The sequence below is a fragment of the Cibotium barometz genome, chromosome 48 (genome assembly GCF_041138505.1).
Source record: "Cibotium barometz isolate CiBa-2024 chromosome 48, ASM4113850v1, whole genome shotgun sequence".
NCBI classification, from domain to species: domain Eukaryota; kingdom Viridiplantae; phylum Streptophyta; class Polypodiopsida; order Cyatheales; family Cibotiaceae; genus Cibotium; species Cibotium barometz.
Window position 1 is genome coordinate 6,302,855 of NC_141093.1, and position 12,448 is coordinate 6,315,302.

The 12,448-nt window shown below is 47.1% G+C and overlaps 1 protein-coding gene across 1 annotated transcript in view; it reads left to right on the forward strand.

The window, feature by feature from the left end:
• LOC147610750 (starch synthase 3, chloroplastic/amyloplastic-like) overlaps positions 1-12,448 on the forward strand; it is a 118,200-nt gene that overhangs the window by 68,227 nt on the left and 37,525 nt on the right. The window contains exons 9-12 of the mRNA XM_086785224.1: positions 6,362-6,467; positions 6,654-6,824; positions 6,994-7,122; positions 7,244-7,426. Of these exons, the coding sequence (XP_086641350.1) occupies positions 6,362-6,467; positions 6,654-6,824; positions 6,994-7,122; positions 7,244-7,426 (589 nt within the window). The remainder of the gene's footprint in view (positions 1-6,361; positions 6,468-6,653; positions 6,825-6,993; positions 7,123-7,243; positions 7,427-12,448) is intronic.

Here is a 12,448-nt window from a genome sequence, read left to right on the forward strand (position 1 = left end):
TTGAGACTGGTAGATTCAGAGGAGTACCAGCTGAGGCCAGGATTTGTCAGCTGTGCCAGATGGAGCCAGAGACAGAGTTACATTACATATGTCACTGTCCAGTATATTATGAGATACGAGGCCGTTTTCACTGCCTGTTTAGAGAGGGTTTCGGACCACTTTCTAGAGTCATGAGATACCAGGATTAGAGATGCCTCGGATTATACTTGCTGGAGCTTCGTAGACATAGAGAGGGTCTCTTGAGAGGGAGGGATCAGAGAGGGGAGACACCTACAGAGGCAGATTACAGACTTCTTTCGACCAGAGATTGAGCAGTCTGGCCAGCAGGCATTGCAGCTAGCCCCAGAGTATAGCCGCACTAGAGGTACACTTATTGATCGGGCTATAGAGCTGGGGCGGTCCAGGCGCCCCAAGATGAGAGGCCCATCTCGACACCGGCGGAGACTACAACAGAGGATTAGGACCATACTAGCACGGCATGGGAGACGTCCAGTCAGAGTACTCACCATGGAGGACATTGAGGATATCCGCCATCGACCGATGAGAGACATCTTTGGATAGTGATGTGTATGATGCTTACCTTTGTTGCTGGAGTTTTCCTCCCAGATGTTATCCATTAGGAGCTCCTAGTACCGTACTTTTCCTCATAGTTATTTCAGTTTCAGTTAGTTGTTTTTAGCTTTTCTTACACAGACATTGTATCAGATCCACCAATTGTTGTAACCTTTTTGGTCTCATAGGTCATTTTGGCCTTTTGAAGACGTTAATATATCATTTCATTTCATTTCATTTTCTCCCCCTTCTCTCTCTCCCTCTCTCTCTCTCTCTCTATATATATATATATATATATATATATATATATATCTTGTACATGTCGTCGAACCTATCACTATACGCTCCTTTGGGCTTACCTTGATATGAGAGCAAGGATTTCTCCGGAAGAAATCTTTTCTGGGGCGACAGAACCATGTCAAGAGTTGAGGGAGACCAGGCCTCAAGAAGGGAACAACTTCGAAGCCAACCCAGAACATCAAGGAGGGATCCAAGGCCGTCTATTTCTCTCTCATGAGACCACGACATCAGTAGAATACCGAGATTTTCAAAGGTTCAGATAGTATCTTCAAGATGAAGAGTTCCTAGCTTGGGAGCCAAGAAGGAACAAGACTACAAAAGAGCTCAAATGCTCAAAAACTTTATCAAAGACCAGACCACTGAAGTTGAAGGTGTGGAAGCCGCCAAAGCATACTTATGAGCTGAAGGGGTTACCATTGGAGAGGAACCCAAAGCTATCCGATCCATCACTCATGGAGGACAGAAATAAGTTACTCTTAGACCCTCTCTATCTGATGTAGCTTCCTCAGGCTTAGCAAAAGAGAGGAAGGCAAGGGAGCCTTCAACCAGCAAAGTGGGCTTCAAGCCGGGAGAGAAAAGTGTAAAGTTTGATACCTTCTATGGAAAGCGGGACACCCAAAAAGCTCTATCTTTTATCAAACAATTTGACGCCACCTTTGGAGGCGAAGACTTCTCTGAAAAGTCCAAACGTGATGTGTCGGTCTTCCCAGTGACAGTTTGCTGGTGCAGAGGCGACAGCAAGAGGCGGAGCAGATAGCAGGCAGCGGAATCTGAGGCGGCTACAGTGGCTGAAGCAGAGATGGAAGATCTGGGCAACGCTTAAGAGGCAAAGAGGGAGGATGATGACGATGCTCAAGGTTACTCTTGCTCTCCACTAAGTTAAGCTCCAAAAGTTTCTATGCTCCTCCATGAGGGTACAAGCTTCTTATATACTTGAGAGGGGGGGGGGGGGGTCCATGCTTTTGCCTTCCTTGCTTTTGCTTTGCCTTTTAGCTTTTGTTTTATTTTCTTGCTTTTTCTTTGCCTCTTTGCTTTTGTTTTACTAAGTATTAATAATAGCCAAAGTTCTTGGTTTGTGCTTTTACAACTTCAGGGCCTTGCTTTTTGGCCGTGGAGCTGCCTTTTTGAAAAAGGGCTTTTAGCTTTTTATTCCAATTGATTTCCTCTTTCCAATGGTGCCCTCAGCTTTTGGTCAACATAGATTGACTTTTGGCTTTTTGACCAAGAATGGTGTTTTTTTTGGTGCCAACCTGAGGATTCTTGTTCCCATGTGTCCATCAACGAGTCCAAGTGTCCAGGCATGAGTTCCTTCATGTGAAAAGAGCTTGGAGGACCAAATAGTTACAATCTCGATATGGGGTTCCATGTCCCCTACATCTATATTCAATGTGGATGCCATTTTCATAGAAATGAAATTATCTGTGGCACAATCATCAAACATGAAGAGTGCAGGCTGATCCTTGAGCTGTCCCCAAGCTTTGCAAACCATCCTCTATTTGTCATTTTTTCATGTATTCCCTTGTACATTGGGAATGGCATGCACATTTGCCTTTTGCTGCTTCTCATTATCCGTATTCTTGCATTTAGGACACTCACGAAACATGTGATCTTGGCTGAGCATTTCCCCTCTTTAGCATATTGCTCCCTTTGCTCAGGCGTCAGGCTGAATTTGTGCTTTTTCTAAGAGGCATCCTCGGGGTGCGTATTTTCAGCCTTCCCTCCACTCTCTGCATCGTTCACAAAGGGTTTAGTATGCTGTCCGCCCTTTTCAATATTATGACCAGCCCTCTCTTTGCCCTTGAAAGCATGGTCTCCTTTGCAATTTATGCTGCGATTGCTCAGTGGCAAGAGCAACTGCCCCTTAATATGTGCAACCGTAGACTCGGCCTTTGTGGCCTCCATAAGCTTTTGAACCTGCGGGTTCTCATGAAACAACTTCAACTCTTCCTCCACCAGTCTCATACACTTGGAGGAGGGGAGTGAACATGAAACTGTCGTTGTGAGACCACGCCCAAACAAGCACTCTCATACTACAGTGTGGCTCACACCCTCGCTCAAAGACCATGGCTCAAGCCTCCCTGGTGCAAAGTACACAAACAGGTACATGCACATGAACAGGTACAAGTACACAAACATGCACTAGTACGCGGTTTACATAGCAGGTACTGAAACAGGAACATGCGGAGTCGCAGGTGGTACTGTAAGTACAACAGGTACAGTAGGGTTCCCAGCACAAGTACTGCAGGTACAGAAGGGTTTCCAGTAGGTTCTACTGGTACAGTAGGGTTTTCAGCTGTACTGCAGGTACAGTAGGGTTTCGGGCAGGTGTACATGCAGGTACATTGAGGTTTCAGTAGGTACTGCAGGTACGGTAGGTTTTCCAGCCAGTGTACTCGCAGGCACACTAGGGTTCAGCAGGTACTGCAGGTACAATAGGGTTTCCTGCAGGTGTACTTGCAGGTACAGGTACAGTAGGGTTTCAGCAGGTACTGTGGGTACAGTAGGGTTGCAGCAGGTACTGTAGGTATAGTAGGGTTTCTAGCTGGTATTGCAGGTACAGTAGGGTTTCTAGCAGGTGTACTTGCAGGTACAGTAGGGTTTCAACAGGTACTGTAGGTATAGTAGGGTTTCCAATAGGAGGGGGAAAAGAAAGGATGCGCCAACCTCAGATAGGGAAAAGTAGTCGTGGGAGAGGAAGGTGGAAGGGGTCCAACCCCCCTTTGACATGTGGCAGTGCCCACCTTTAATGAAGTTAGGCACCTTTATAAAATCCCCCCCCCCACACACACAAAAAAAAAGAGTAAAAAATAAAATAAAAATAAAGAGGGTCATATGGGGCTTAAATGGCCTAGGGAGGTGCCCACAGTTTGGGCTGGCCACACCTTGGCCCCTGGGTTTCGGGCACTAACTAGTGGGTGGTGCCCAGCTCTATTGAAGTGTGAACATGAAAGCTTAAAAAACCTTTACAAGAACAAACAAAGGTTTAACTGAATACTTATCACCTGTTCACATGCCACAAACCATGTCAAATTACAAGGCACTCGCACGGTTCATGGGTGGGTGTCCCTTGCTTGTGAACTGGACACGTCATAGCAGGTTGTCAAATTACAAGGCACAAAAGTTTAGCTGAATGCTTATCACCTGTTCACATGCCACAAACCATGTCAAATTATAGGTCACTCGCACGGTTCACGGGTGGGCGTCCCTTGCTCGTGCACTGGACACGCCATAGCAGGTAGTCACACAAAAAGAAGTCACACGAAATCAGTTTCAAGCAAGTAGAGATGCACGCACGTTGATTATGCAATGGATATATCTGCCATTCGTGGAACTTGTAAATAGCATGTCTTTGCGAGCATGAAACTGGCATATTGGGAAGCCTAAACTTGGATCCCTAACAATCGGTTCCACGTCCTGACCACACTATGGGTGTGACGCGGGGCTTGGCCTCATGTAGGTAACACGAGTCCTCGCCTTAGTGTGGGTGACACGAAGCTCCCTAGCCTCCTGTACTTTGGTACGAAATAGGGAAAGATCACTTGGGCAGCCAAATGGTGACATTGTTGATATGGTCAAAAAAGAAAATATGTCACAGACAATGAAAGTATTATGGAGATCAAAAAAGCACTAGGGCTGTTGAGGTATCAGAAGGTCTGCTCACCTAAAATGGTGACATTGTTGATATGGTCAAAAAAGAAAATTATGTCACAGACAATGAAAGTATTATGGAGATCAAAAAAGCACTAGGGCTGTTGAGGTATCAGAAGGTCTGCTCACCTAAAATGCATGCCGTCCTGACCACACTATGGGTGTGACGTGGGGCCTGGCCTCATGTAGGTAACACGAGTCCTCGCCTTAGTGTGGGTGACACGAAGCTCCCTAGCCTCCTGTACTTTGGTACGAAATAGGGAAAGATCACTTGGCAGCCAAATGGTGACATTGTTGATATGGTCAAGAAAGAAAATTATGTCACAGACAATGAAAGTATTATGGAGATCAAAAAAGCACTAGGGCTGTTGAGGTATCAGAAGGTCTGCTCACCTAAAATGCATGCCGGACTGAATGTCTTGAATATTCATTATCATGGGTTGGCAAGAAAAGCAACAATGTTACATACTTTCTTGCCTTAGGAACAACCTTGGACACTCATGGTAGCGGAAATGTGTAAAAAACTTAAAACATCTTCCTTTGGTAAATGGCAGCTACAATACTGGGACATAGTCTTTGGGCATGTGCAAGGCAAGATTCCAGGCTGCCTATACACAACCAAATTGATTGCTGATTGGAAAGAAGTGTTGCAATACTGACATTGGTTTGGGAGACCTCCACAAATAGGAAATTCTCTAAGACAAGAAAATATACATTGGAGTAAAGTCTTTCCTGCTCCATTGGCGATTACAACTCCTAGAAGAGCTTATTTTCTATCTACTAAAAGTATAAACATTGTGCACGATGTGATATCTCATGATGGAAGGGTCTTGTCATTTCCACAAGTAGAAATAAGATAGGGATTTGATATGCATTTTAGGACTACATGGCAGCAAATAAACAATCAAGTGCAACCCTTTCAGTATGTATTGCATGACCCTCAAGAGAATAGATTGCAAGATTGGACATTACATAGGGAAAGGCATCATGCTTCTACTATAATTCATTTTGCTCAAATTACAACATCAAAGATTTATCATCCCTCGGCCATGGTTTTCAGAGCATGCAAATGGGATATGGCAATTGAGCAAAACATAAAAATGGTGGAAGAAAAATTTGCAAGTGATATGGAATAGTGAATTCCCCCTCAAACAGAGACTATTCCTATGGAAATGTATTGCAAGAGTACTCCCTGTTGGCACGTATTTGGCAAAAAGTTAAATTGCTTTTGCTAAATGCGTACATTGCTCTTGCTTGAATGAGACTATTCCACACTTGTTATGGAATTGCATAGATACCAAGGAGTTCTTACATCGCTTATTAGTGTGTTTAACTGCCGGATTTTAGAGCGTATGTTTTTCTAGAAACGTTTGGAACTTTGGGAGATTGGCAAGGAAATTGATAGACAAAGCTCCTTTCTTTGCATGGACGAGATTTTGGGCACTTTGGACAATGTGAATTGGTCGTGATTGGCTGGTTGTCCAGCCGCCTCAGATTGACAAGTATTACTACTTCTGTCAATGATTGCGTTAATCTTTATATGACTGTGTTCAGCTACAGCAGCTAGATCAGTTGCATCTGGACTTGTTTTTCCACTGCGTTTAGTTGTACATTGTGTGAGAAGTGCCCTCATCTTGGGGGCTCTTCTCTTTATACAGTAAAGAAAGAGAAAGTGTTGGTTTACAAAAAAAAGGTGTGTTGCATGTATGTATGTGTGTGTTGAAATTTACATGTACACTGTACTATATTTAGAGGCCTTTGTCTTCGTATGGGGAAATGTTTTCAGCTAATTTGATGCTTTTTTCAAGGCTACGAGAGAATGAGGGTCACTGTAGTTATGCCATATCAATGCTGGCTGCAGAATGTTCTGGGCGGGTTGTGTTTATGGTCGTCGTGATGATGGACAGCGGTTTGACTTTTTCTGCCATGCAGCACTTGAATACCTAATGCGAAGCGGGCGCCATCCTGTAAGTGCAGATACGATTGTCTACAATGCATCACAAATCAACAAAGGGCTGTGCTTGTAATGCTTTAAAAACTGCTCTGTACAATCAGATAGAAGATATTTACACGAGGTATTCATGCTTTTTGCTAGCTGTCATACATGGTTTTGATTGAGTCAAAGTGCACCTGATACTTGCCTTCATTTGCAGGATATTATTCATTGTCATGATTGGTCTAGTGCACCTGTAGCTTGGTTATTTCGGGAACATTACAAGGAATCCAGTCTATCAAATGCTCGTATTGTCTTTACAATTCACAATCTAGAGTTTGGAACAGCTTTGATTGGCAAAGCCATGGCTTTTGCTGACAAAGCGACAACAGTAAGAATTCGTTATTTAAAGGAAATTTCCCTTGTTAATTGGACATGTAGGTGTGGGAAAACCTTTAATTCTCATGTTAAAAGTTTCACCCGTTTTATTGCATTAACCTTAAGAAGATATATTTGTTTCAAGCAATGTAGAATACTAGTAAGCTGTGTTATTTTGGCAGGTCTCCGAAACATATGCATCAGAAGTATCTGGGAATTCAGCTATTGCTCCTCACTTGTACAAGTTTCATGGTATCAGGAATGGGATAGATCTTGACATTTGGGACCCTTACAATGATCCTTTTATCCCTGTAATTATCTCTTTCTCTTTTTTGGATGGTTTTATGAAAAACACAGTGAAAAGAAGGTAGTAGAAAAAGAAGAGTCTTGAAGTGTTCTTTTACTTGACTTACGTGGGCATCCGTGTCACAGCTTTCTTACACATCAAAAGATGTATTAGAAGGCAAGAAAGCTGCAAAACAAGAGTTGCAGTCAAGACTAGGCTTAGCACAAATGGATCGACCATTAGTGGGGATAATCACTCGATTGACTGCACAAAAAGGAATTCATCTTATCAAACATGCAATTGGGAAAACACTCGAGCGTGGTGGACAGGTACATACTGCTGATTTCAACTGGACTGCATTCCACTGCTTTGTTTCGTGCTATCTTCTCATGTTTTCTTTTTCCAGAAAGCCTGTATATGCTCAACACAATTCAAATATTGAGTATTCCAGGCATTGCACAGAAAGAAGTCCTTAAGTTTGTCATGTCTGTAATTTTGATGATTTTGGATGCAAATGTGCGAACATGGATGTTGAGAACATTACTTTGAGCGTAGGCTGGTTACACATAGCTTAGATGCAAAAGCATGCCTTCCCATCGCATAGACATGAATTTGCAGCTAGGCAGGTGGACTTGTGGTTCTGAGCTTAGTCACTCCTTTCTTTTACATATAAGAGAGAAGTTAAAATGGGCAATAATTGCCTTTTTTTCCTTTCCCAGAATCTGAAGGGGAAAGGTTTCCATCGAGGCGGCCTTTTTTTCAGTAAGAAAAGGCCTGTCTTCCAAGGTCTGAGTTCCACAAAGAAACAATAATGAGCCACAACCCAAGCTATATACTCCATAGGGCTCCTCTAGGGCAGGGACCGTGTCACCTTCAGCTGCCAGCTCTTATCTCAGGCAACAGACTCAGACACTATCGTCTCCAGTAGAGTGGAGTGGGTAACCTTTGGTTAAGGGAGCATCGAGCTGGCCTTCTCAACATTGGTGTTCAATGGGGTTCGGGAATGCATGGAGTTCTGGACCTAGGTGTAGGGTTGGCGATTTCAATATGATTGAAATCGAGCTGGCCTTCTCAACATTGGTTTTCAATGGGGTTCGGGAATGCATGGAGTTCTGGACCTAGGTGTAGGGTTGGCGATTTCAATATGATTGAGTCCCCAGAGGATAGGCGAGGTGGGAGCGTGGCTCCATTGTAGCAGTACTGGAGTGCGCTGCTTTGGGAGGAGTTGATCTTCTTGAGTAGGGGCCAGGGTTCCTGGCAGCTTCATGTGTTGATTGCACCCAACACAACCTCTTCTTCTCTGGATTGGATACTTGGAACCAAGGTTCCAATTATGCCTGGATGGACCACTGCAGTGATGGGACCAGGCCCGTAAAGGCTGCATATTTATGAATATGGTCATGTCCAAGCTGCTTGTGAGGATGGCAAGTTGGTGAAATGGAGGTCAAAGTTGAATAAATATTTCGATGAAAGGATTTAGAGGGCTCTTTCACTGAGCGGAGAGGTGGTATGGGAGAACATCATTACTCCAAATCATAGCTGCCAGGCATTTCAGAAAACACGTTTCATAAACGTTACAGAAATGTTTCATACAAATGCCAGAAGTTTCATAAATGTTTATACAAGAAGGGGAAGGGGGGTAGGTAACCAGTTGAAAATACCCTAGATATCTTATCTGTTTGATGCCATAGTGCTCTATAAAGCGTGGAAGCTATGAAAGAAACATATTCAAGATAGAAAACATTTGAGTTGCACATGTTCCATGACTGCCACACCCTGGAAGAGGCTAGCATACTGTGTAACCATTTCAGAGTTTCCACATTGTTTTTGTGCCAACTTCATGCAAAGTGTTTTGGATTCACGTGACAGAATACGAGATTCTCGCTACGGAATCCTTCCAAGATCTTCTAAACAAAAGACAAGTACATGGTTGGTTCCCAATTAGGGTTTGACATGCTAGCTCGCCACCTAACCATAGATCTAAGAATGTCGGATCACCGCTGAGCATAGGGGCTAAGGCTCCGTTCATATAGACCTCACCGAACCAGCCCTGGTGTTCCATACAGCTGCAACCTGCCCTAACGGGGCCGTATGCATCACAATGGACTAATCGGAGTGGGTTAGCACTCATGGTCCAAGTACAGACCCCATGTGCACAATAATACAATACACCAATACCCCACTCCCATACTTATATAGCTTTTGCCAATAGCCAATAATAGCTACACTTATGGGATTATTTACTTATCATTCAAAAATATATTAGAGAGAAGAGAAACTTCTTAACAAAAAACCATACTTTTGAAATGAAAAAGACTTGGATCAAGTGGATAAGGCCCTTGGGAAAGTGCCATGTGACATTGGTCTCCAATTTGAAGAAGTCAGCTCGGATAAGTGGGTTTATGTCTTGGCGGGTGAGAGGTAATAGTGGTGCATCTTTGCTCAATAGAGAGTCGAGTCGTCAGCTGCGAGCTCCCCCTGCACTTGCCGTCGCCTTCACCCCTTTCCCCTGCTCGTGCCCAGCCCTCGCCCCCCTGCCCGTTGTGCCTTCTCCTCCCCTCCCTGCTCGTCCCCTTCCACTTGCTCCCCCCCCCCCCCCCCCCCCCCCCCGGTTTCCACCTTCGCCACCCTGCTTGCTAGCATTGTTTGCACCCGCTGCTCATTTTCTCCCCCTCCCCCCTCTTTGTTTGGCTCCCCCCCCCCCCCCCTTTTCGGCTGTGCCTCCTAGCTCGCCAGCCCCGCCCCCTCTCTCCCCCTTTTCCTTTTTTCTTGCTGCTCCCGTCCGTGATTCCCCCTCCCCCCCCCCCCCCCCCCCCCCCCCCCCCCCCCCCTTCGCTCCTGCCTCTTGCCCTATCGCCTCTCCCTCTTTATCGGTTGTCGTCGGTAGAGCCCTCAGCTCGTGGGCAGTTTTTTACTGTCGGCAAGTTTCGGCCTCTTTTGGTCTTTGCCCCTAGGAGGACTCCATGGCAGCCACTCGGTCTCCCCTGATTGAGGGCGCCGTTACTTGGCTTTCGTTTTTAGTGGTGGACTTGCAGCTTCTCGCTACGACTGTCACATCCCTAGAGGCCTCCACTCTAGTATGCAAGATTGTCAGTAGCCGCCTCGCGCGTGGCCAACTCAGAGATCTTCTTTAGGCTAGCCTCCTAGGTGCGCCTGCAAAGATCGCAGATATTCATCCTTCGGGGCGCGGCTACTACCAAGTTGAGGTCGACTCACCAACGGTGCTTGATCTTGTCATGCAGCTGAGCCTCGTTGCACTGCATACAACCTAGGCCTTCTTTGCATGGTGGTAGCGCGGCCTCGACCCGGCATCTGACCCATTAGCTGGAGTTCAGGCTTTCCCGTGACAGTCTGCTTTCTAGGCCTCGCTCTTCTCCCGATGATTGGTGGTGTCGTCGGGAGAGTGATGGAATCTCTCCCCACCGCTGCCTCGGCCCTCGCACGAGCAGTCGAGATTCATTCTCTCCGCATCTGTGTTGCCTGGCCGGATTCATCTACATTCATTCTTGCACATATCCACATCCATACATCCACATCCATATCCACAGCCATACATCCACATCCATGATATCTATTTCCAGGCTTCGGGGTGACCCCATTATGCAGCAAGTGGAGTATTCCGGCCTCCCATGCCAATGGGTCATCTCCCTAGAGCTTGCCTTCGGCGCCAGACTAGGAGACCGCCCCTGGTGGTTTCCCCTCCTACTTCACGCTCCGATCCTCACCAGGGGGCCGAGGGAGGAGTAGGTTCCTAGGTTGCGGAGCACTAAGTTCCGACCATGGATGACCCATCAGCCAGAGAGTGGCAGATGGTTGGCCCCCGCTCTGGTCGCCGGCTGAGCACCAGAGTTGAGTGTCGCTGCCGTGCGCGCCGTTTTGGCAGCATGCAGGAGGATTCGGTTCTGTTAGAGAACTGTTTCAAGCACTTATCACAGCAGACGGCCGACCCCCTCCACTCACGGAAAGCTACCCCCCCCCCCCCCGCCGCGGATGTGGTGGCCGATTCTTCGTCGAGCCTTCCCCAGTAGCCTTCCTCTCCGATGGATACCTCTCAGCAGCATCCCTCTCCAGCCTCTTCGCCTCCCTGCGCCCCCTCGCCTCCTCTCCCCCCTCCCCCACCCTTGCCTCCAACTCTACCCGTAGTCGCTCCATTTGCCCCTTCCTCTTCCTCTGTGCCTACCATCCACCCCCTCCGCCTCTCCCAGAGTATTCCCGTCGGCCCCCTGCAGCCCCTTATCCGGAGAGGAGATAGCGGGCGAGTACCGTTCGTCGCCTGATTCATTGCTTCTCAGAGCCAGTGAAGATGACCATTGCGGCCTCACCAGTGAGGGCTCTCCCATGTGAGTCTCCAGTCCCCCCCCCCCCCCCCCCCCCCCCCCAACACACACACAGGCATCTCGTGGCAGCTTGAGGGATATAGTTTCTTCCGGTGTCTTCCGACGGAAGGGACAGACTGGTTTGAGGAGACCGTAGCCCCTATTTGGGTATGTGTGGTCTTCCACCACTCCAAACCCTCTACGCCAGAGAATGGCGCGATGATCTTCTCTTTCCCCTTGAGCGTAGCCCCCCTGAGACAGAGTGGGATCCATAGTCGGTGGCCGCTAGCATTCAGGATGAGGCAATTGAGCTATCGCATCATCTGCAGGATCTCCGCATCACCGACGTTCTTACTCCTCTATGGCCTTTGGCCAGGATGGAGCTTGGTGGATCAGCCCACAAAGACCAGAGAGGGGAGATGGTGACCTCCAGTCGGGAGGTGCTGCTTTTTGTGTTCATGCATACCTCTCTCGCAGTTCCTTTCCCCCCTTCTTACAGAGATCTCCATTGTGATCGATGGAGCATGGAGTATGGATACTCTCGCACTCGGGCAGAGTGGCAGTACATGGAGGGTTGGATCCACGTCCATATGGCGCGACTTGGCACCAGGACAGATTGTGACTATTCCCCGTCTAAGCCCGGGCCCAAGACTCTTCGAGTGGAGGGCAGTTTCGGTAGTTTCGCCTCACACAGAGATCGATACGAGGATTGTCTCACGGAACATTCATGGCTTAGGGGGGGCTCAGTGCTTTCAGGTACGAGGCATCCTTATAGGAGAACTGCAGCGTCCTGTGGTGGGGGGATCTATCGATATTCTTTTCCTCTAGGAGCACCATCTTACTGAGGGGCATACCCGCAGCTGCGGGAAGATGCTACTAGGTAGGAGTCATACTTTTTGGTCTCCATCCTTCGGCCCTTAAGGGGCGCAGGGAGGAGTGTGTCTCTCTGTTAGTGAGCAGCTTCTACCGTCCTGACAGGATCAGGAGTCGTAGTTCCAGGACGTGCTTAGTGGGTTACCATTCTGATTGGAGAGG